General features: G+C 44.8%; 1 protein-coding gene and 1 long non-coding RNA gene across 3 annotated transcripts in view; both read right to left on the bottom strand.

Moving 5' to 3' along the window:
- Positions 1-873: 873 nt before the first annotated feature.
- The window catches only part of LOC125642220 (small ubiquitin-related modifier 3), a 27,434-nt gene continuing 3,556 nt past the window's right edge, over positions 874-24,751 (bottom strand). The window contains exons 2-5 of one of the 2 annotated variants that reach the window (XM_048863190.2): positions 14,660-15,193; positions 9,539-9,667; positions 4,099-4,170; positions 874-2,381 (exon numbers count right to left, since the gene is read on the bottom strand). In XM_048863190.2, coding sequence (XP_048719147.2) covers positions 2,319-2,381; positions 4,099-4,170; positions 9,539-9,667; positions 14,660-14,674 — 279 coding nt within the window. In that variant the 5' untranslated portion in view covers positions 14,675-15,193 and the 3' untranslated portion in view covers positions 874-2,318. The remainder of the gene's footprint in view (positions 2,382-4,098; positions 4,171-9,538; positions 9,668-14,659; positions 15,194-24,751) is intronic. The other variant, XM_048863191.2, reaches the window with a different exon arrangement.
- LOC142073193 (uncharacterized) lies at positions 6,486-9,532 on the bottom strand. The gene is made up of 2 exons (XR_012669918.1): positions 8,073-9,532; positions 6,486-7,076 (listed from the first exon to the last, which is right to left on the bottom strand). It is a non-coding gene; the product is annotated as an uncharacterized LOC142073193 (long non-coding RNA).

Below are 24,751 nucleotides of genomic sequence, written 5' to 3'. Positions count from 1 at the left end.
TGCAATTGTTCTTTAGAAACCGCTTCAGAGAGAGAAAGAATAGCTACCGCAAAATTTTCATTGGGAAACTGGCGATGGTGAAAGTTGTCTGACACACAAGCAATGAAAGATGTTGCTTTTTTTAGTTTGGTGGGATCACTTGTCTTTGTGTGCCCTGAATGCTCTGTATTTATACCTAGAAGCAAACCTAACAATGTACTGCTGTCATACTGGCATCTCAGTAAGTTCAGTTACAGGTATGTTTCTCACGTTCAGTTACAGGTATGTTTCTTACGTTGAGTTGGCCTCTTGAACAACTCAGCACAGCTGCTGTTTACAGAGAAACCTGGAAATCTTCCAACGCTCCTGCCCAATTATTTTTTGGTTCAGGTAATTAACAAAACACACAAAAGATATTCCTCACCAGTTAACCATAGTAGAGTTTGGATTACCAGACGAGTGTGCCTTTACTGTAACCCTAGTTGCTTGTGAGTATAAGTACCCTGAACTGTGCATTCACTGTACCTATTATCATGTTCAGTGTAGCTGATTAGAACTATCAGAGGTGACAGGTTTCAGAGTAACAGCCGTGTTAGTCTGTATTCGCAAAAAGAAAAGGAGTACTTGTGGCACCTTAGAGACTAACCAATTTATTTGAGCATAAGCTTTCGTGAGCTACAGCTTATGCATCCGATGAAGTGAGCTGTAGCTCACAAAAGCTTATGCTCAAATAAATTGGTTAGTCTCTAAGGTGCCACAAGTACTCCTTTTCTTTTTATCAGAGGTGAGGATTTCAATGCAAGATATGGTAACAAATAAAGCAATGGCACTTCAGTGACCTCATGTCAAGTAAAGCCTTCAGAAATGCAGCAGCATTAAACATAAGCCATGAGACAGAGTACCAAACTATATTTACTGTATACAGTAGTAAAGGACAACAAATAATGTACAAATTGGTGACTAAACTATGAGCTCTAACAGAATATCCCACCCTAGCCCATATACAATAAAATGAAAAAGAAAATAAGGACTTTTCCCAGCAAGATTTCAAGCAAAGTGATGATCTAATGTTGTCAAATTGGTCAGGTAAATATAAAAGGCAGATAATGACCTAATCAAGCAGCGATTGACAACCTATTGAAGGATAATAGAATGACCTTTTAAAAATTTCATTTGGAGTAGAGCCCAAAACATCATACAGAACTGAAAGTCACCACATAAATGCATTTAAAATTCAATACATTTTGGGAAGCAGCAGAGCAGAAATTTCTCAGAAGAACCTTAAATTACCTTTTCAAGGTTTTTGTGCTTAGCAATCTTTTAATAGCTCTTCTGCACATACAACTTGGCCATAAGCTCATCAAGAGTCTGTCTGTTAGGGGTTTGTTTTGTTTTATATAAGACCACATTTATCCATAAGAAACACATATTGAAAGAAACCAGAGGCCACATATTTACTAGTACCAAGTGAGTAATAATGATACAACTTCTATGTTTGTATTAAAGGGGATGACAGGGACAAGTTACACATTTTTTTGTCCATCACCTAATAAATGGATAGTGAGCTGTGACGATGGACTTTTTTCTTTTTATTCTTACGGAACATAATACACTAGTGTTCAGTCATGAACACCAGTAGGTTTGGACTAGCATTCTGGTTGCTGACATTAATTCTGGGCAATTCCTTCATTTTTGTTTTTTAAAACTTAAATTTCAGTCTATTTTATCAGATTATGACAAAGCACATGTACATTTGCAATATTTTAAACATTTACTCTATACTAAGCCTCATATCTGCATGTACAGTCCTTGTATCATAGGTTTTAAGTTTTACAATAATAACTGTGTTTACAACACATAGTAAAAACTTCTAAATCAATAACCTTTTCTTCCCTTGCCCTATTGTAGGAGGAGATTTTAAACTCACTACTGAAGTGAGGATATATTTACATGATTAGAATTATGCAGTGGGGCAATAATATAACAAGAGCCAGGAATGAACAATTCATGTCCTAGAATATAGGTGGTTACTTAGGCCACAGGTTTATATAAACAAGGTAACAGCAGACAGACAACCCATATTTTACTTAAACTGAAAAGTTAATTCCATTTGGCCCAATTTAAGATGTAGGTTAATCCCTGCAGATACAGTTTAGACTTGCACACGCAGTATGTCAGAGGGACAGCAGAACAATTTTGGTAAATGTCCTCTAAAGTTTTAGAAGAATCCTGTGTGATTGGCATGTTCATTCATTACTATTTAATAGCAAATCCAAGGACAGATGAGAAAGTGAGGTGTGACAAGGGTCTTTAAATTCCTCTTCCCAAAAGGATCACGTTTAACACACTCCACCTGTCTGCTGTTGAAACACATCAATAGTATCTTCATCTTCCATCTCCAGCTGTTGGATTAATGCACAAATATTTTAATATATACATAGCTATATATTTTAAAAGGGCATTTAGTTCTTGCATTGTTAATAGCATTACTCATTAAAAAGCAGTGTTTAAATTTAAACTTTAATGCTTATTAAATTCCCCTCTCCACCCAACTAGAAAGCAACATCACCCCTTCACCACAGTGTCTTCCCAGCTCCAGTCACAAGTTGTCTTGGTCTCCCTTCAGCCAAGACATTCCAGGCTGACTGACATTGCGTTGGAGAACAAGATCCCAGATTTAGGCAGTAAAGTGGGGTCTAAGATCCAAGGCATTAAGGGCTTCATGTCAGTCTATGCTTTTCCTTTAGCGTCAACACACAGCACAGACTGTTCCTGCTCGACAGGCATAACTCTGGCCCTCCATTCACACCCTTGCTCCCCACAGTCTCAGGTTTGGTCTACACTGAAAAATTAGACAAACCTATCTTCGTTACTCAGGGCAGTGGAAAATTTCAGGCCCTGAGAACCATAGCTAGGTCAAAATGACCCCTGGTGTAGACATGACTAGGTTAACAGAAGGATTCTTCCATCAACCTAGTTACCGCCTCTCGGAGAGGTGGATCACCTACATCAACAGAAAAACCCTTTCTGTCAACATCGGGATCATCTACAATGTTACAGAGGCACAGCTGAAGCGCCATAGCTGTGCCGCCGTAGTGTAAACATACCCTCAGTATACTTCCCCAAGAAGCCTGGGACAAGATTCTCTGCTCTGTTTCCTCCTCTCTAACTGCTAAAGGTGTGGTTTCTGTTGATTTAATCTACAGATCTCCCCAAACTTCATTCCACTCCCAGCCAACTTCTGCAGCAGTGCACTTTGAACCACTGTGCAGTTCAATTTGTCTTCTGAACAGCAAGGGTCTGGAACTAATCTCAAAGGGCCAGATTGTGAACCCCTTTACTCAAGTGACTAACTGCTCACCACTGTGAACAGTTTATTCACATGAGTAGTACCATTAATTCTACAAGGGTTATACTCTGTGGGCACAGAAAAAGTTAGTCTTTTCAGCAAGCCATCCTGGGGTGCACTCCAGTCAGCTGCAGTCAGGGTGTCCCTTTTGAGAGAGATAATCTAGGCTGATAGTTTTCACATCCAATTACAAAATAGCTTTGCAGGGCATTCCCACAGCCAGAACAAACCAGTTTGGTCAGTGATTTATTGTTCTCTCTCAACCCCAAAGGAGGACTCATTAGTCCAATCCACACAATCCAGAATATGTCTTGGTTTTGTTTCTTGTATTCCCTACCACAGGTCTTGTCCATACCAGGAATTCTCCTCCCTGAAATTTATCACTATTGCCAGTACTGATTCAGCTTCAGCAGTGGCAGAAATGGTGGTAGCACTAGTGTAGACAAGGCACCAGCAGCCACCTGCGTTTTAATCATGATATTGTCTAGACCTACTCTGAGCATGGTTTGTAAGACAATCCTTAAAACTCTGGCAGCTATTTGGAGCCATGTCTACACTAGTACTCTCACTTGCTAATTGGGTCAAGCTCCACCAGTGGTAACAATTATGAGAAATTTTAAAGAAAAAGGAATCCTACTGCACATTTTGGGAACTGCCTACAACAGAGATAGTTTTCTATCAAAATGCCCCCTAAAATAGTTTTCTCTAGGTGCAGACACATCTAAAAATATACAGAGTTCTGCTACAGTTATTACAACGTATTTTCATACCTGTGCAGGGGTGTCAGTTTCATTAATTGGTTGTCCATCAAATCTGAATCTAATCTGTCTCATTGACAAACCCTGGAAGTTAAAATAATTAACATGAAATATGGAGATATGGAATCCAAATAAAATAAGTTTATGATTAGGAGTATTTGCTATAATGTGTAAAAATCAGAATTCAGAAGATTTAAAGTTACAGAAGAGCTATATGCATGTCGTAGTATATGAATCAAAACAGATGTCAAAATTCTAAGTTAGTCTGATATCCCAGGGCAGGCACTGTATGAGCAGGACACCTACAGTAGAACCTAAGAGTTATGAACTGACCAGTCAATCACACACCTTATTTGGAACAGGAAGTACACAATCAGGCAGCAGTAGAGGGGAAAACAAAAAAAAAATCCCCCAACAAATACAGTAAACTACTCAAAAAATAAAGGGAAAGCAGCATTTTTCTTCTGCATAGTAAAGTTTCAAAGCTGTATTAAGTCAATGTTCAATTGTAAACTTTTGAAAGAACAACCATAATGTTTTGTTCAGAGTTACAAACTACCTCCATTCCCAACATGTTCTTAACTCTGAGGTTCTACTGTATTTTGGAATAGCACATGCCCCCTGCACCTGGCAGTATGTAGCTTTCTGTTGAGTGGGGGAAGGGAGAGTAATGCCTTGTCTACACTATGAAATTACTCCAATTTTAAAGAAGTCGATTTTTGGGAACAGATTGTATAAAGTCGAGTGCATGCATCCACACTAAACATAATTCGGCAGTGTGCGTCCACAGTACCGTGGCAAGTGTCGACATTCCGAGTGGTGCACTGTGGGTAGCTATCCCACAGTTCCCACAGTCCCCGCTGCCCGTTCGAATACTGGGCTGAGCTCCCAGTGCCTGATGGGGCCAAAAATTTGTTGTGGGTGCTTATGGGTAAATGTCGTCAGTCAACCCTCCCTCCGTGAAAGCAACGGCAGACTATCATTTTGCGCCCTTTTCCCTGGATTGCCTGAGCAGACGCCATAGCATGGCAAGCATGGAGCCCGTTCAGATCACCGCAGCAGTTATGACCATTGTAAACACCTCACGCATTATCGTGCAGTTTATGCAGAACCTGAAAAACCAGGCAAGGAGGCGATGGCAGCGCGGTGACGAGAGCGATGAGGCCATAGACACAGATTTCTCTAAAACCGCGGTCCCCGACAATTTGCAGATCATGGTGTTAATGGGGAAGGCTCATGCCGTGGAATGCCGATTCTGGGCCTGAGCAACAAGCACAGAGTGGTGGGAGCGCATAGTGTTGCAGGTTTGGGATGATTCCCAGTGGCTCCGAAACTTTCACATGCGTAAGGGCACTTTCATGGAACTTTGTGACTTGCTTTCCCCTGCCTTGAAGCGCAAGAATACCAAGATGAGAGCAGCCCTCGCAGTTGAGAAGCGAGTAGCAATAGCCCTGTGGAAGCTTGCAACGCCAGACAGCTACCAGTCACTCGGGAATCAATTTGGAGTGGGCAAATCTACTGTGGGGGTTGCTGTGATGCAAGCAGCCAACGCAACCATTGAGCTGCTGCTATCAAAGGTAGTGACTCTGGGAAATGTGCAGGTCACAGTAGATGGTTTTGCTGCAATGGGATTCCCTAACTGTGGTGGGGCTATAGACGGAACACATATCCCTATCTTGGGACCGGACCACCAGGGCAGCCAGTACATAGACTGGTGGATCACAAGGGATGTTTCACCAACATCAACGTGGGATGGCCAGGAAAGGTTCATGACGCTCATGTCTTCAGGAACTCTGGTCTGTTTAAACGGCTGCAGGAAGGCATTTACTTCCCAGACAAGAAAATAACTGTTGGCGATGTTGAAATGCCTACAGTTACCCTTGGGGACCCAGCCTACCCCTTAATACCCTGGCTCATGAAGCCATACACAGGCACCCTGGACAGTAGTCAGGAGCTGTTCAACTATAGGCTGAGCAAGTCCAGAACGATGGTAGAGTGTGCATTTGGACGTTTAAGGGGTCGCTGGCGCAGTTTACTGACTCGCTCAGACCTCAGCGAAACCAGTATTCCCATTGTTATTGCTGCTTGCTGTGTGCTCCACAATCTCTGTGAGAGTAAGGGGGGAGACATTTATGGCGTGGTGGGAGGCTGAGGCAAATCTGAATACGCTGAATACACGCAGCCAGACACCAAGGCAATTAGAAGAGCACAGCAGGAAGCGCTGCGCATCAGAGAAGCTTTGAAAACCCGTTTCATGACTGGCCAGGGTACCATGTGACACTTCTGTTTGTTTCTTCTTGATGGAAACCCACCCCCTTGGTTGACTAATTCCCTGTAAGCCACCCGCCCTCCCCCCCTTCGATCACAGCTTGATTGCAAAGGAAATAAAGTCACTATCATTTAAAAACCATATATTCTTTATTAATTGGGTATAAAAATAGGGAGATAACTCACAAGGTAGCCTGGGTGGGGTGTGGGAGGAGGGTAGAAGGGAAGGAAAACGTCACTTCAAAACTTGTTGAATGACAGCCTTCTATTGCTTGGGCTGTCCACTGCGGTGGAGTGGTTGGGTACCCAGAGCCTCCCCTCCCATGTTCTTGGGCATCTGGGTGAGGAGGCTATGGAACTTGGGGAGGAGGCAGGGCAGTTAAACAGGGGCTGCAGCGGCAGTCTGTGATCCTGCTGCCGTTCCTGAACCTCCAACAGACGCCGGAGCATGTCCTTTTGATCCCGCAGTAGCCCCAGCGTTGCATCCTGCCTCCTCTGATCTTCCTGCCACCACCTCTCATCTCGATCGTCCCTCCTGTCCTCACGTTCATTGGCCGCTTTTCTGTACTGTGCTACTGTGTCCCTCCACACATTCTGCTGAGCTCTGTCAGTGCCGGATGACTGCATGAGCTCAAAGAACATTTAATCACACGTGCATTTTTTTCGCCGCCTTATCTGAGATACCCTTTGGGACGGAGGAGGGAGGCTTGAAACATTTGCAGCTGCGGGAGGAAGAAAAGGGAGTGAAGTATTAAAAAAAGATACATTTTACAGAACAATAGCTATACTCTTTCATAGTGAACAACACTATTCACATTACATAGCACATGTGATTTCGGTACAAGGTCACATTTTGCATCGTATACTGAGTGCCTGTGGCTTTGGTGTTAGAGATCACACACACGCAGTGCCGGGCAACAGAATTTGGCTTACAGGTGGCCGTGATAAGCCATAGTCTTTCGGCTTCTGCAACCTTCATAACAGCAGCGCCCTCCTTTCCCATATCAAGCAAAGCCTGTTGAGTTGGCCACTTGGTGCTGCGGTTTTCATGTTAACTTGCAGCAGCAGAAACCAAACTAACCCCCCTGCCGTCAATCCAATTCTCTGGGATGATCGCTTACCCCTCCCCCCACCGCGTGGCTGGTATCAGGGAAGATCACTGCTAGCCAAACGCGAACAGCTCAGCACCAATGCCCTCCCTCTCCCCCTACACCTCTTGGCTAACTGCGGAGGAGGATTTCTTTTCAGTCACAGGCTAATAGCCCAGTAGGAACTGCCACCTCTGAATGTCCCCTTAATTAAATTCTCGTATTTCAACTAGGTTACCATGAACGATATCACTCTCCTGAGGATAACACAGAGAGATAAAGAATGGATGTTGCTTGAATGCCAACAAACACCGGGACCATACGCTGCCAGGTTTTGTCATGCAATGATACCAGATTACTTGCTACTAGCATGGCGTGGTAAAGTGTCCTTCATGGTAGGACAAAATAAGGCTGCTCTCCCCAGAAATCTTCTGCAAAGGCTTTTAGAGTACCTCCAGGACAACTTCATGAAGATGTCCCTGGAGGATTTCTGCTCCATCCCCAGACACGTTAACAGACTTTTCCAATAGCTGTACTGGCCACGAATGCATCCCAAGTCCTCAGGGAAAATTAATTATTAAAAAACACTTGCTTTTAAAACATGCATTATATTTAAAAAGCTACACTCACCAGAGGTCCCTTCTCTGGCTTGGTTGGGTTGGGAGGGTATTTCAGTCAGGGTAATAAAAAGATCCTGGCTGTCGGGGAAAACGGTGTGCTGTGTGCTCTCCTCAAGCTCGTCCTCCTCCTCATCTTCCCTGTCCACAAAATCCTCAGGCATGGCGGAGAGTACCCCATCATCGAAGTCCACGGACAGGAGTGGGGTAGTCGTGGCGGCCCTCCCTAGAATTGCATGCAGCTCAGCATAGAAGCAGCATGTCTGGGGCTCTGTCCCGGAGTATCCGTTTGATTCTCTGGTTTTCTGGTACACTTGTCTGAGCTCCTTAAGTTTCACGTGGCACTGTGTTGCATCCCTGCTGTAGCCTCTGTCCATCATGGCCTTGGAGATTTTTTGAAATGTTTTGGCATTTCATCTTTTGGAATGTAGTTCTGATAGCACAGATCCGTCTCCCCATACAGCAATCAGATCCAGTACCTCCCGTTCGGTCCATGCTGGAGCTCTTTTTCGATTCTGGGACTGCATGGTTACCTGTGCTGATGAGCTCTGCATGGTCACCTCTGCTGATGAGCTCGCCTGGCCAAACAGGAAATGAGATTCAAAAGTTCCCGGGGCTTTTCCTGTACACCTGGCCAGTGCATCCGAATTCAGAGTGCTGTCCAGAGCGGTTACAATGGTGCACTGTGGGATAGCTCCCGGAGGCCAATACCGTCAGATTGCATCCACACTAACCCTAATTTGAAACAGCGATGTCGATTTCAGCGCCCATCCCCTCATCAGGGAGGAGTACAAAAATCAATTTTAAGAGCTCTTTATGTCGACAAAAATGGCTTCATTGTGTGGACGGGTGCAGGGTTAATTCGATGTAATGCTGCTAAATTCGACAAACTCGTAGTGTAAACCAGGCCTAAGCTACCACAGCAGAGTGATGCAGGGGGATAGAGAGACAGCAAAAAACATGGGGGGGGCCCAGAGTGAAAAAACAAAAGGAAAAGACAGACAACTACCTTTCATCTTCAAAGCACTCTGCAAACTTCTTAAACCTCACTTCACACTTGTCAGGTGCATAAGGATTTTACATACATTATAACATAGAGGTTAAGAGATCTAAGGCAACAGAAGGAATTAGTGTCAGAGTTGAGATTAGAGTTCAGAAGTTTCTGGCCCCTAGTACCAATTTTAGAGAACTAGGAGCACTGGATGAGGAGAAAGTCATTTTGATTAAAGTATAACAAACTAAATTTTTCAAACCAGAGAGAGAAAGTTAGGCCTCAAAATACATATTCTACCATACTCCCATATAATGGGGTCTACTCATTCTCTGGAACATTGGTATTTAACACATTTTATGAAAAGAAAAGTTTCCATAATGACAAGGTCTTTCATAAGATAAGTGATCCTATTGACTCTCAGGCAGCATGATGAATTTATTAGTAATACTGGACCACAACATATAAAAGCTGTGTTAAACATGTACCTGTCTCTCACAATAAGCCTTCATTAGTTTGCTTAGGGGTGTATGCCTTTTTATTTTGAACTGCACCACGGATCCATCCTGGCCAGCTACTTTTAGATTGATATGGTCATTCTCTGTTTTTACTCCTTCCTGCAAAACAAAATGTAAAGATGGACATCACTATTTAGGAATAAAAGTTACCCTAAGAATCTGGAAAAGACTGATAGTACTTCAGCAAACTGTTGCAAAACAAGCATTCCTTCCTATGTATAAAGGTTTGATGTTCTCCACAGCACACAAAGGAAAAAAACCTGAAGTTTTGTGTTTGCCTCTGAGACTTGCAGGCAAAGAGGTAAAAGCAAGAAACTTTAGAACAAATTACTAAAAACTGAACAAATTCCAACATGTACATCTGCAAACTCAGACCATCCTGAGGGGAAAGTTAGTAGATTATTTATACTCAATGGCAAAACACTAAATTAATACAGAGTTAAGGCTGCTTGATATGTCATGCAGAACATTGAGTTGAGCAAAACTCAAACGTCTGAAAACCAGGAAATGCATAGTTAAGTGTTCATGGGCAACCTTAACTTTGCTCTCTTTCAGTAATGCCCCAATACGCCCCATTAACACACATACCTTTACTTTGCCAACCACACAGCTGCTGAAATTACTCCAGGAGGGGGATTCTCCACCTCTGCGAAAGCACAGAATTCATATGGCCTGCATTTTTCTGTGCCCCCTGCACAGAAAAATGAAAAAAAAAAAAAAATCTGCTGGGGGACACACCCCTCTTCCAGCATGCCTGAAGCAGCCTCAGAGACGGGGGAGGGAAGCTGGGCGTGCGTGCCTTGGTGATCACCATTGGGAGTGTCTGGGGGGCAGGGAGCAGGGCTGGGCATACGTGCGTGCCAACAAGCGAGAGAGATACTCTGTCCCTCTCTCTTGCAACTGCAGCTCCCTGGCGTGTAAGGGTAGGGCTTTTTATTATGCAGGAAGAACGCTAGAGGCACAAATGAAGCAGCCTGCCTGAGGGCTTGTCTACACTGCCACTTTACAGTGCTGCAATTTTCTCGCTCAGGCGTGTGAAAAAACACCCCCCCCCCGAGCACTGCAAGTTTCAGCGCTGTAAAGTGCCAGTGTAGACAGGGCTCCCAGCGCTGGGAGCTATTCCCCTCGTGGAGGTGGGTTTTTTGAGTGTTGGGAAAGCCCCCTCCCAGCACTATGCCGCGACTACACAAGCCACATTAAAGCAGTGCTGCAGCAATGCTTTAACATTGCCAGTGAAGACTTTCCCTGAGTTAAGTGATCTCATTCGCTGAGGCACAGATGTAGCAGCCTGACTGTGTAGCAAAGTTGTTAAAGTTGCTATTGATGGTTAATTGACCTCATTCTCGGAGGCAGAAATTGTTCCTATTGTTAATCAACTGTTCCCATTCTCAGTCAGTTCTCCCAGGAGCATAAAATTTGTGAAAGTTTTAAGGCCAGAGTGATGTAAAGGAGTCTTATTATAAATGATAGTAAGGGGATCCTCAGCTAGGAAGATCTCTCACTTTTTTTCTGTGCCAAAGTGGCACAGTGGGGTTAGATTACAGTTCAGGATTTATTTAAATGGGTAAGTAAAAGACTTTGAAGGCAATAAAACATTTACCAAGCAGTCAATAAAGGGCCCGTCTACACTGGCAAGTTTCTGCGCAGTAAAGCAGCTTTCTGCCCTGTAACTCCTGAGGTGCACACACTGCCAAGTCACTTAGTGCGCAGAAACTGCGCAGTTGTAGCACTCTAAAAAAACCAGCCCGACGAGAGGCGTAGAGCTTTCTGCACCGGGGCTACAGCACTGCAGTGCCAGTGTAGACACCGTGGCAACTACAGCGCTGTGACTGACCTCTGGGAGGTGTCCCACAATACCTCCTCGCCTCTCTGGTCATCGATTTGAACTCTACTGACCTGCCCTCAGGTGACCAACCATCATCCCCACCCCATACATTGCAAATTTGAAAGTCCCCTTCCTCTTTCCTCGGTGATATATACAGTGGTCTCAGTGCATCTTTCCAGGTAGCCATGCCTGCTCCACGCACCAGGCGATCCCCCACTTGGAGCAATGCCAAGCTCCTGGACCTCATTGGCATTTGGGGAGAGGAAGTGGTGCAGTCATAACTGCGCTCCAGCCGTAGGAATTAGGATACCTACAGACAGATTTCATGATGCATGACAGAAAGGGGCTATGACTGGGACACATTGCAGTATAGGGTAAAAGTGAAGGAGCTGCGGAATGCCTACCATAAGGCATGGGAGGCAAACCGCTGCTCCAGTGCTGCGCCCACAAGCTGCTGGTTCTACAAAGGAAGCTGGACGCAATAGTCAGTGGTGACCCCATCTCCATTGCAAAGGCCCCTGCGGATACTTCATTGGCTCATGTGCCATTCGAGAGTGGATTGAGCCAGGACGAGGAAATCTTGGATGAAGAGGGGGAGGGGGACCCAGAGGCAGAGGATGGCTTGGAGGCCAGAGATGCATGCAGTCAGGTTTTCTTTTCTACTCCGGAAGAGCCTAGCTAGTCACAGCAGTTGATCGTGGCAAAGCGGAAAGAAGAGAGGAGGCCCCTGGTAAGTGGATCTGATTTTGAGAATTGCTGAAGCAATTACCGGGGGCAGGAGGGTTGCAGAAAGCAGGCTTGTCTCCCACTGCATGCCTATTCTGAGCAGCAGAACAGGCTCACCGTGGCCCTGTGGTTACTCACCATTTTGGGGGTCTTGTGGCTCATGTGTGCTTGCCTGGGGTCAGCCAGTTAGTGACAGGTGTGCGAGTACTGGCTGTGTTTTAAAGCACTGAATCAGTGTTGTCTGTGTTGCAAAAAATGCTGCTTCTGTAAAATGTTGTATTTAAACTTCACAGAGATGACCTTGAGAGGCCAGCCTCCCTTATCGGTGGCAGAATGGCTGTGCAGAATTAGAAAGTGGCCATGAAGAACTAAGGAGGACTTTCTCCATGAGGTTATGATGCATTCTGCCGCTGAGAAACAGGAATTGAAGGAGTAGCGGGACAGCGAGAAGAGGGACGGAAAGGGAACGCAGCACACCAGAAAGAAGCCATGGAGCGGCTTTTAAACCTTATGGAGTGCCAAGTGGACATGCTCCAGGTGATACTAGCTCTTCAAACCAAGCAGCTCCGTGCCTGCCCTCCCCTGCAGCCGCTGTTACAAAACTCTTTCCCATGCCTCCCCCCCCACAACCCACACTGCCAACACACTTATCAACCTCCTGGCTCCACTCTCTACCCACAGCATTCCACTCCTCACAGTCCAGCAGTGTGGACTCCCACTACCCACTGCACTCAACACCCATCCCTCTGCAGTTTGGCCCTGCTGAAGTACAGCACCCGCTGCATTGGACTCCAAAGGAGAAGGCTGGGTATGATCCCTGGACATACACAAATCTGTAGCCATCCCGGGACCCCTTCTCCTCTGGAGACCTTCCCTTCCACCTTCCCCCACCCCCCTTCCTGTTGACGTATTTTTGTCATTTGACTCTCTCCTCTGGTTGTTGTCTTTTAATAAAAGAACCATGTTGGTTTGAAAGCAATCTTTATTCTATTAAGTGAAAGCAAAAAGAGCACTGCAAAGCAACATGCAATTATGTTAAACCCCCTTATTGCATCATGTGCACCAGTCACCTCCTAGCATTACAAGCACTGCAATCCCAAGCATAGCAGCAAATATTAGTGACTTTCAGCTTCAAATTGCTGCCTCAAGGCATCCCTCATCCTTATGGCCCCGTGCTGTGCCCCTCTAATAGCCCTGGTCTCTGGCTGTTCAAACTCAGCCTCCAGGCGCTAAACCTCTGCGGTCCAGCCCCGATTTGAGCTTTCACCCTTCCCTTCACAAATATTATGGAACGTACAGCACGCAGCTATAAGCATAGGAATATTGTCATCAGCCATGTCCAGCTTCCCATACAGGCATTGCCAGCAGGCTTTTAAACGGCCAAATGCACACTCCAGTCATTCTGCACTTGCTCAGCCTGTTATTGAACTGCTCCTTGCTGCTGTCAAGTTGCCCCATGTACAGTTTCATAAGCCACGGCATTAAAGGGTAGGCCAGGTCTCCCAGGATCATAATGGGCATTTCAACTTCCCCTATGGCAGTGGTTCCCAAACTGGGGTTCGAGAACCCCTGGAGGTCCGTGAAATGTTACAGAGGGTTCTCGGGGGAAAATTCCCTAATGGCGGACAGAGCTGTCCCTAGTGACCTCAGGCAGCACGGGGCCAGCAGCCCGTAGCCCCTGGACTTCCAAGAGCTAAGCAGATCAAAGCAAGCATATTTATCACACTGAGGAGATTTAAACTTCAAGACTCCTTATAAAACAGGGAGGTGGATATTTTAAAAATTAAATAGGCAGCTAGTATTGTTTTTAAAATTATGATGAAGAACAAGTTTAAGCTTTGTTGTACTGGACTGCTCAAGACCTGAATGCTTGTGTCGGAGGAACTCTTTGAGTTGGCGTCTTAAATACCTTCATACTGTTTCACATCTGATACTCCTTGATAAAACATAGGAGCCTTTTCTTATAACAGACTTTTCAAAGTGATATAAGCTACAAAAGCGAGATCTTGGATGAGTGTTGCCGCTTTCATAATGTAATAAAAATACTGTAATAAGTAATTAATAATAAATAGTGTGTAATAAGCATGTCATAAAAATAAATTTTATATTTCCAAGATCACTGCTTTTATAATTTATTCTCAGATAAAGGAGAAAATCCCTGGAAATATTCATTTTTAGGAGGGGGTTCGCAAGACTTGACATTTTAGTAAAGGGGTTCACAGGTTGTTAAAGTTTGGGAACCACTGCCCTACAGTGATCTTCTGGTCCGGGAAGAAAGTCCCTGCTTGCAGCTTCCTGCACAAGCCAGTGTTCCAAAAGATGCATGCGTCATGCACCTTTCTGGACCAGCCTGCATGAATGTCCATGAAACACCCATGGTGACCCACAAGCACCTGGAGAACCATTAAGAAATACCCCTTGTGATTAATGTACTTGGTGGCTATGTGATCTGGTGCCAGAATTGGAATGTGAGTGCCATCTATCACCCCTCCACAGTTAGGGAAGCCCATTTATACAAAGTCATCCACAATGTCACGCACGTTGCCCAGAGTCATGGTCTTTCAGAGCAGGATGCGATAGATGGCCCTGCAAACTTCCATCAACACGACTCCAACGGTCGACTTTCCCACTCCAAACTGGTTAGTGACAGATCAGTAGCAGTCTGGAGTAGCCAGCTTCCACAGTACAATTGCCACACGCTTCTCCAATGACAGGGCAGCTCTCATTCTTGTGTCCTTGTGCCGCAGAGCTGGGGCGAGTTCCTCATAAAATCCCATGAATGTGGCTTTCTTCATGCGAAAGTTCTGCAGCCACTGCTCATCATCCCAGACATGAATCACAATGCGATCCAACCACTCAGTGCTTGTTTCCCGAGTCCAAAAGCGGTGTTCCACTTTGGTCAGCACCTCCGTGAATGCCACAAGCAATCTCTTGTTGTAGCTACTACGTATGGCAAGATCAACTTCGTATTCCTCTTGCCTTTGTAGTTTAAGGAATAACTCCACTGTCACTTGTGACGTGTTGGTCAGAGCGAGCAGCTTACTGGTCAGCAGTTAGGGATCCATTCTTGCAACCTGAAAGAGGCAGGGCACGCCGTACAGAAACCATTGAAAGATAATGCCAAACATGGACAGAAGCACAGGGATTGCTGGGATGCGAAGCAACGCATCAAGGGGCATTGGGACTGGACCAAGGATGCTCCGTGTTCCCACAAGTCTTAGTTGCAAAAGAGAAAGAGGGTGCTCTGTGGGATAGCTGCCCAGAGTGCACCATTCCAAATAGCGCTGCAAGTGTGAACACGCTATTGCGCAGGCAGCTGTCAGTGTGAACACACAACAGCGGTTTTCCTTCTGCGCTCTCTGACCGGCGCTGTAACTTTGCCAGTGTAGACGTGCCCAAAATGTCAGGAAAATCAGAACCAAGCACTTCCCAAAGTACCCAGCCAGGTCCAGGACAATGATTAGCAAAACGGTATGACTTTCATGTGTGAAAGTCTCAGCAATTTAAAATGACATTCTACTTTTATAAAAAAAATTTTTTTGCTGTTTGGTGTTCTGAAATCTAATTTAAATTAAATCCAGGATTATAATTGGAATGCCTGGTATTAGTTACCAACTGTTTACAACTTACCTTCCATGTGTTTGGGAAATGCTGAATAGTTATTGTGACTTTTTTCTGTATTGTAATTTAAATAAATTACTAAAACAATTGAAACTGGTGTGATTATACTGCATTATTTTGACAAATAAAATATGCAGAATTTTGAATTTTTTGGTGCAGAATCCCCCCAGGAGTAAGAAATGTACAAGCTCTTCACCTCCTTTTACAACCCATTCACTCTCATGCCCAGGATTCCAACTAACACTGTTAAAGGACACGCCCCCCCCCCCCCAAGTTGCTCTGAACCCACTCAGGCCTCTGTCCCTGGCTCTTCCCCCACTGGATAAAACATAAAAATTTGTTTAGACCGGCTACTGACTATCCTACTGTGTTCACAGTAAGCCTCCCCATAATATATAAATCTGCTATAACACAGACAGCTTCTACCAAGCAAAATGAGTTATTAAATCTTTATTGCACAGGTGTACAAAGGTTCAGACTAAAAATGTCATTGGTGGGGTGTTCACCAGAGGCAATGGCATTAGCGCATTCTCTCAGCCTACCCAGACAAGCATAAGTGGCTGCACAGAAACCCTCTTGGTTTTGTTCTTTATTGGCACATGCACATTGTGCTCCTTCCAGGTTGCACATCTATGCAAGCAAAGAAGTGAATGTGTTCTTAAATACTGTTCACAGCTTGGGTCTCCCAAAGACTTAGTAGATGCCACGCACTACCTTGGGTAACAATTGACTGACCAACAGACTATTCTGAGCTGCATCACAGCAATAATTTTATCAGTAGCTCTGCACAAACACACACACACAGCCAGAATTTCCCATTGTCTCCCTCATGCCCGTGGCTGTGCAGACACTCCTTATTCTGAGCATAACCCTGTATACCACTGAAATAAATTTCCTTACTTATCAAACAAGTCAAAATAAAGACTCAATCACAACGGAATAAAAATTATTGCTCTAACTAGATCTGGTACCTTGCAATCCATTGCTATGGAGTACAGAGGATGCAGTAATATGTCCAAAGCACTTAATCTCTCTCTCTCAGATTCTAATCCCTCTTTTCCTCTCCTCCCCATGCAATCTGAATTCCAGTGAATTACGTGAAACAGGTAAATGTCCCATTAGTGGATATCCAGGATTTGTTTTGGGCTGCTATGTTATGTCTAGCTGTCTGCAAGTCTCTAAAAGTGTAAGAGAAATTTTGTACACCCTTTTCTAAAGTTTACTTTAGAGAGACATTTGTTTGACTATTTCAAGTAGGAGCAGCTGTTAGATGGGGGTCCCCTGGAGTGGGTGAGGAATATCTTGAATTCCAGGTCCTCAGCCTTTAACTGCCCATCAAACACCTTCGGGAAGGCAATGGTTATCCCTCAAGGACAGACACCATGCTTAGCAATAAGACAATGCTTTATGGGAGCCTGTATGTCCCAGTCAAGAGAAAGGAGTAGATCCCACATAAATATTATGCAAAGACCTTTTCCCCCTACAACAACACTAAGCTTGGCACAATTTAATACATTTTCAGTTTTACGGTGGTGCTGCAAGGGCCTCCCTGAACAGCTGCGAGGTACTGAATCCCTGCAGGAGCAAGGTATAGAGAGGACTATGGTCCCGGCAGGGCAGAGCAGTGACCCCCTCAGCCTGGATTGCAAGGTCAATGAGTTCCCAGCCACAGGGGAGGCCACCATGCTACTGAATGACTCCTGCTAGGGGAAGGCCACCGCATCCCCAGACAGTAAGTGAGCAGGACTGTGGCAACAGCGTCGCAGAGGGCTCCCTGTGCAGCCACAGGAACAGTGCAGAGAGGCCAAAAGATTTTTGTTGTCAATTTCAGTGCATCAGGCAAAATCCACATTTACTAGGAACTAACAAACAATTTAAATCGAATCCTACCAAGCCTAAATAATACAATGCACCCAGTACTGCATGCCTAGGTAAACAAATTAATGCTGTCTACCCTGCACAGAATCCCCAGCCATGCAACTTGCCACCTCTGAGTTCTGGAGCAAAGAACTCCAGATGATTGGACTAGATGACCTTCTAGGGGGCAGGGTTAGCTCAGTGGTTTGAGCATTGGCCTGCTAAACCCAGGGTTGTGAGTTCAATCCTTGTGGGGGCCATTTAGGGATCTGGGGCAAAAATTAGAGATTGGTCCTGCTTTGAGCAGGGGGTTGGACTAGATGACCTCCTGAGGTCCCTTCCAACCCTGATGGTCTATGATTCTGAGATCTCTTCCAACCCTAATCTTCTATGATTCTATGAGTTATGAGCTTGGGTTGCTGCTCCTTGGTCCTGATGCAACTTTTCTGGGAGGGAGGCAGGAGGAGGAAGGTGGGGGGCGATGGAGGAACTCCTCAGTAAATCAAAGTTTATAACGTGGCCCACTCAGCCTGTGCTAAGGCTCACAACTACTTCAAATGTGAAAGTTAAGCGTCACATTCCTTTATGACATGAATTTCAGTGAAATAACTGTCATTCACTGAGTTATCCCACTGTCCTCAAACTCTGAATTGAACATGCTTGCCTACACAGGTGCATAATAGACCGCAAGCACTTTAATTGCTGAACAATTATTGTGACGCTCTGTACCTCAGGGGAACACCTTACACCCCCATGTTCATCTTTATAAAATAATTATGTGGTATCCAATGCAAAGTTTGTCATGTTGGGTGTCTTCGGAAGGCTCATAATGCTCTGAGCATGGTTGTTATAGTGATGTTATAGTAATTATTACAGTACGGTTATAGGTTATAATTTTATGTATATAGTTATGAGGCTAAAAATGTATCCTCATGGCTTAAAGCAAGCCCATGCAAAAACTCTCCAAGAACAAAAAGAAAAGGAGTACTTGTGGCACCTTAGAGACTAACCAATTTATTTGAGCATGAGCTTTCGTGAGCTACAGCTCACTTCATCGGATGCTCATGAAAGCTCATGCTCAAATAAATTGGTTAGTCTCTAAGGTGCCACAAGTACTCCTTTTCTTTTTGCAAATACAGACTAACACGGCTGTTACTCTGAAACATCTCCAAGAACAGAGACAGTTCACACCTCATTAGGGCGTGGATAGGACAAACCCAGCCCAGCCTCACAGAAACAACTGACACTGTCTTAGGCAGCAACAAAAGAATCTGTTAGACCCTCGAGGGAGCCACCCCCTTCCTTTGGGCAGTTTGGGACTGCGATGAGGTAATGCTCACCTGACTCTGAAAGGGGGTGGGGGGGGGCAAAGCCAAGAGGAAAGAAAGGACATGATACAAGGCAGAGACAGGTTTCAGAGGAACAGCCGTGTTAGTCTGTATTCGCAAAAAGAAAAGGATGCCACAAGTACTCCTTTTCTTTAAGGCAGAGACATTTTGCCGTGCTCTCTCTCTTTCACCTACAGACTGAAGCGCTGATCAAAGGGGAGAGAGCCAGCCTGTGGTGAGAAGCATCTAAATTTTTAAGGACACAAAGTGTTAAGAACAGTTTAGAATGCATTTTGCATTTATTTCATTTGACCAAATCTAACTTGTTATGCTTTGACTTATAATCACTTAAATATACCTTTACAGTTAATAAATCTGTTTGTTTATTCTACCTGAAGCGATGCATTTGGTTTGAGGCGTGTCAAAGACTCCCCTGGGGAGTACAAGCCTGGTACATATCCTTTTCTTTGTTAAATTGACAAACTTATATAAGCTTGCAGCGTCCAACAGGCATAACTGGACACTGCAAGACAGAGGTTCCCAGGGTTGTGTCTGGGACCAGAGATATTGGCTAGTCATTCGCTTGCAAGTAGCTGGGAGCAGCTTACATGCCAGAGGCTGTGTGTGAACAGCCCAGGAGTGGGAGTTCTCACAGCAGAGCAGGGTAAGGCTGGCTCCCAGAGTCAAGGATTGGAGAGGCCTAGCAGATCACTGGTCCAGATAATACCCAAGGGGAACGTCACAGTCATTTATTACAAACCAACTATATACAAGCATATACCGGGTGGGGGGGGAGGGATAGCTCAGTGGTTTGAGCATTGGCCTGCTAAACCCAGGGTTGTGAGTTCAATCCCTGAGGGGGCCATTTAGGGATATGGGGCAAAAATTGGTCGGATGATTTAATTGAGGATTAGTCCTGCTTTGAGTAGGGGGTTGGACTAGATGATCTCCTGAGGTCCCTTCCAACCCTGATATTCTAGGATTCTAAACAAACATTTAAAACTCTGTTAAATCTAAAAAAAAAAAAAAAAATAATGCAACCACCTACACAGTCATTCTCAAAAGTGTTGAAACATGCGTAAGAAAGTACTGATCATACATCCTAAAACCCTCTGTACATTTGAAAAATCCTTTCTGACCCTTGTGCGAGAGATGTACCCCAACTACAAGAAACAGTGAGGTGTCAGACCTTGTAAATATTTCTGTCACACAATACAAAATTTTCAATTAGCCATGAACCCTCCAATTTCCCAATTAATGTTCTTCCAACACTTATTAATAGCTTTCATATTGTCACTGTAGTGATTATTCAGAGGCTCAGCCAAATTAAAGGAAACTATCACAGCTCCTGGGCACAAGTCACTGATGCAGTCCAAATCTGCACTCATACATTGTGTTAGCAGTACACCAGGAATAAGGCCCAAATAATTTCTGCCTCACTGAATCACCATGTCTGACACATCACAACCTCTTAAGTCACCAGTGAGACACTGCACAGTGGGCAAAACACGATTCCAACCTCTTTTTTCTCTCTCCACACAAATCAACTTGCAATTAGTAATCTCCATGTCATGGTGTACTTACTACTCTCCTGCAAACTTCTCCAACATTGTGATCCAGGAATTGCCCAGAAACCACACATTAGCATCTCTGGCAGCACACATATATTTTTCCTCAGCAATCAAGGTAGCCATGCTGTCAGTTCCAAATCTCTGAGCTATGTTTCTTTGGGGGAAAAAAAAAAAAAAAAAAAACATTAATCTGTCCTGAGATCATGAAGTAGCCACCTGGCCTCACCCTTCCCCCAGGGGCTAACAATATACAGATTTTCTCAAAAACAATGAGGAGTCCGGTGACACTTTAAAGACTAACAGATTTATTTGGGCATAAGCTTTCGTGGGTAAAAAACCGTACTTCTTCAGATACAGAAGTTTTTTACCCACGAAAGCTTATGCCCAAATAAATCTGTTAGTCTTTAAGGTGCCTCTGGACTCCTCATTGTTTTTGTGGATACAGACTAACACGGCTACCCCTCAGATGTTCTCAATCAATCAGAGGGGTACAAAACCTAAACCAGGAGAATATGAAAGAATATTGAAACTTGTGTTGCCTCCATTTACCCCACTCCTTTTTCTGTGTCATCTATTTTGATTGCAAGCTCTGAGGCAGGATTCTGATAAGCACTTAGCAGAAGCAGTTGCAGCAGGTAAAACAACACACTGGAGGAGGGGAAGATGAGCTCCAAGTGAAGCCAACAGGTTCCCTCCCTTTCCCAGCACTCCTTAGACAGAGAACTCCTGCCCCTAGGAACACCAGGCTCTATCCCTCCCCACAACCATGTGGCTCTGGGGAAGCTGCATAGAACCAGCTAAAGTCTCAGCTGGCAACAAACAAAGAAGCAGCTGCAGATGGCATTATCGGACACATGATGATGTCATCTAAAGGTACGTCTACACTGCACACTCCTTTTGGTAGTGTGTAGAGTACATAGACGACATACTCCCCTAGCACTGTTAATAACTAGCACCGTAGATGGACAGGCACTGCTTAGGTCAGTTAACAATATGCCTGAACCCTGCGCGTACCCAACATGGCTCTCTGTTCGCGCAAGCACTACCTGTCCTGCAGCTGCCTCCCCAAAGCTGGGGTCCTTCCCCATGGCAGTGAAAGACTCTGGCAGTAGAGAAGCAGCAGAGCCAAGCCTTTCCGCACTTCCTACCCCTGCCAAAGCCTTCACTGACATGTAGCTACGCTGCAGCGTGGATACAGCTTGCTTTGCACAGCAGTATGTAGTAACACATAACCTACACACCACCACAAGGTGTGTGTAGTGTAGACATAACCTGTTTTCTAGTTTTTCCTTTGGACATTCCTCTGCTGATTAGTTGTTTACTCTACCCCCCTCCCTCATGGTCTCTTCTCTTAAATCTCACTCCATCTGCCCTCCACACTCCCCCCCCCCCCCCCCTTCTGCATTTTCCATCTCCCTTCCTCTTTCTGTTAACCTCAACCCACCTAACAAAACCCACCGGTTTTGTTCAATATCTTCATAAATGATCTGGAGGATGGTGTGGATTGCACTCTCAGCAAATTTGCGGATGATACTAAACTGGGAGGAGTGGTAGATACGCTGGAGGGGAGGGATAGGATACAGAAGGACCTAGACAAATTGGAGGATTGGGCCAAAAGAAATCTGATGAGGTTCAATAAGGATAAGTGCAGGGTCCTGCACTTAGGACGGAAGAACCCAATGCACAGCTACAGACTAGGGACCGAATGGCTAGGCAGCAGTTCTGCGGAAAAGGACCTAGGGGTGACAGTGGACGAGAAGCTGGATATGAGTCAGCAGTGTGCCCTTGTTGCCAAGAAGGCCAATGGCATTTTGGGATGTATAAGTAGGGGCATAGCGAGCAGATCGAGGGACGTGATCGTTCCCCTCTATTCGACATTGGTGAGGCCTCATCTGGAGTACTGTGTCCAGTTTTGGGCCCCACACTTCAAGAAGGATGTGGATAAATTGGAGAGAGTCCAGCGAAGGGCAACAAAAATGATTAGGGGTCTGGAACACATGAGTTATGAGGAGAGGCTGAGGGAGCTGGGATTGTTTCTTCTGCAGAAGAGAAGAATGAGGGGGGATTTGATAGCTGCTTTCAACTACCTGAAAGGGGGTTCCAAAGAGGATGGCTCTAGACTGTTCTCAATGGTAGCAGATGACAGAACGAGGAGTAATGGTCTCAAGTTGCAGTGGGGGAGGTTTAGATTGGATATTAGGAAAAACTTTTTCACTAAGAGGGTGGTGAAACACTGGAATGCGTTACCTAGGGAGGTGGTAGAATCTCCTTCCTTAGAGGTTTTTAAGGTCAGGCTTGACAAAGCCCTGGCTGGGATGATTTAACTGGGAATTGGTCCTGCTTCGAGCAGGGGGTTGGACTAGATGACCTTCTGGGGTCCCTTCCAACCCTGATATTCTATGATTCGATTATTCTAATCACAATGCCCCCCCTCACAAAAAACCTCCAAGGCACTAACATGTTCTCAAACCATCACTGGATTCACCTTATTTGTATTTTATATCCCTTTGCCCTACCCTTTGTCTATTTAGCTTACAAACTTTTAGGGGCCGGGACTATCACTATGTTTGTATATTACCTAGAAAAATGGGATCCCTTTCTCAATTGACATCTAGGTGCTATCACAAAATAAAAATATCTTAGCACATATTTGGGTACTATTATAGTTTTCTAATATTTTTGGAAACTTGAAACAGTCATCTCTTTATTTCCCATCTTTTGTTGGTGTTAAACATTTGAGCCAAACATAACTACTATTAGAAACAAGATAACTTCTGACAGTCAAGACATAATCCTGCCCTTTTCTTTCCTGATAGTCCTGGTATCTACCAAAGGAGAACACAGACGTTTCCATCAAACACAGCCTCACTAGTTCAACCACCTTACCAGATAAGCACCAGATAAATTCAGTTAAGATTTTTAATGAGCAATGACTGTCCTTTAAGTACAGAGAATGCAAAGTACTAATCACGCTCTTCATCTTAAGAATCATACAACTATCAGAAACATTCACCCAAGTTATCAGCAGAAGACAGGTGAGCTCTCCAAGTAAGCCAGTGCCATAGCTCAGGTCAGATCCTCCACTACCAGGTGGAGATTTCACCCTTTCCTTAAAATGGCACACTCCTCCAAACGAGCAGCAGTAAGAAAGAAAGTGATCTTCTCCAAAACAGTCTCTAGAAAAGATTCCAGGTTCTGAAGGGTACAATCCAGAGAGGAAAATATCTATCTGCAGAGCCACAGAAAAGCTATATCAAATATAGCTTGTCAAGTCCAGTCCTCATTGGCCCCTAGATTGATTCTCCCTTCCTTCGTCTCAAGACTGCTTTCAGCACATGAAGTTTCTAACCCCAATAAAAGGAACAAGGACCATTATGGATTTTGTGGACCAAAACTTTAAAAGCACACTGGGGTGCAGCTTTGAATATTTGCCCATTGTCCTACAAAATTACTTTAAATCTCCAGTCTTTGCTCACATGTCTATCATACAGTCCATGTATTACCCTAAATCTAAGGTTGCCTGCAAAAGTCAAGAAAAAGCTAAAGATTTACAAGTTAGCACTCTGCTTCCTGTATAACTATCTACATCATTGCTAGTTTTTCCACTAAAACCCTTCCCTGTTACATTCTAGCTTGCCACAATATGTGGCTTAGAGCTTTGGACACAGACCTCCAAGGACATTCTTAAAATGCACGGATCATGGTAATATCCAAATACTTTCCAGTAGCATGCGAAGTGATGTGACTACACACCTGTCATATATTGTCTCTCATCCTCTCCACGAGGGAGAAGTATGTTCAGGGGAGTACAGTAACTCACTTAAGGTCCTCCCGCTTAACGTTGTTTCAATGTTACGGCTCTGCTCCATTACAGAACATGCTCATTTAAAGTTGTGCAATGCTCCCTTCTAATGTCATTTGGCCACCTGCTTTGTCCACAGCTTGCAGGATTCTCCAGAACAGCAGCGACTTTATGAGACAGCATTGCACAATTTGTAACAAGGTGGGCTGACAGCCCCCCCGTCAGCTCCCCCACACCTCCCCCAGGGCCTCCCATCCGCCAGCACACCCTGCGGATCAGCACCTTCCCCCCGCTCCCCCCTTGAGCAATCAGCTGTCTTGAGGCATTAAAGAGGCTGGGGGAGGAGGAGCAAGGATGCGGCGCGCATCATCCCCCCTCTGCCTCCTGCCCATGGTAATCAGCTGTTTTGCGGCGTTCAAGGGGAGGAGCAAGGATGCAGCGTGCAACCTCCTC

Source organism: Caretta caretta, chromosome 9 (assembly GCF_965140235.1).
Source record: "Caretta caretta isolate rCarCar2 chromosome 9, rCarCar1.hap1, whole genome shotgun sequence".
Taxonomy (NCBI): domain Eukaryota; kingdom Metazoa; phylum Chordata; order Testudines; family Cheloniidae; genus Caretta; species Caretta caretta.
This window is presented reverse-complemented; position numbering and strand designations above follow the sequence as displayed.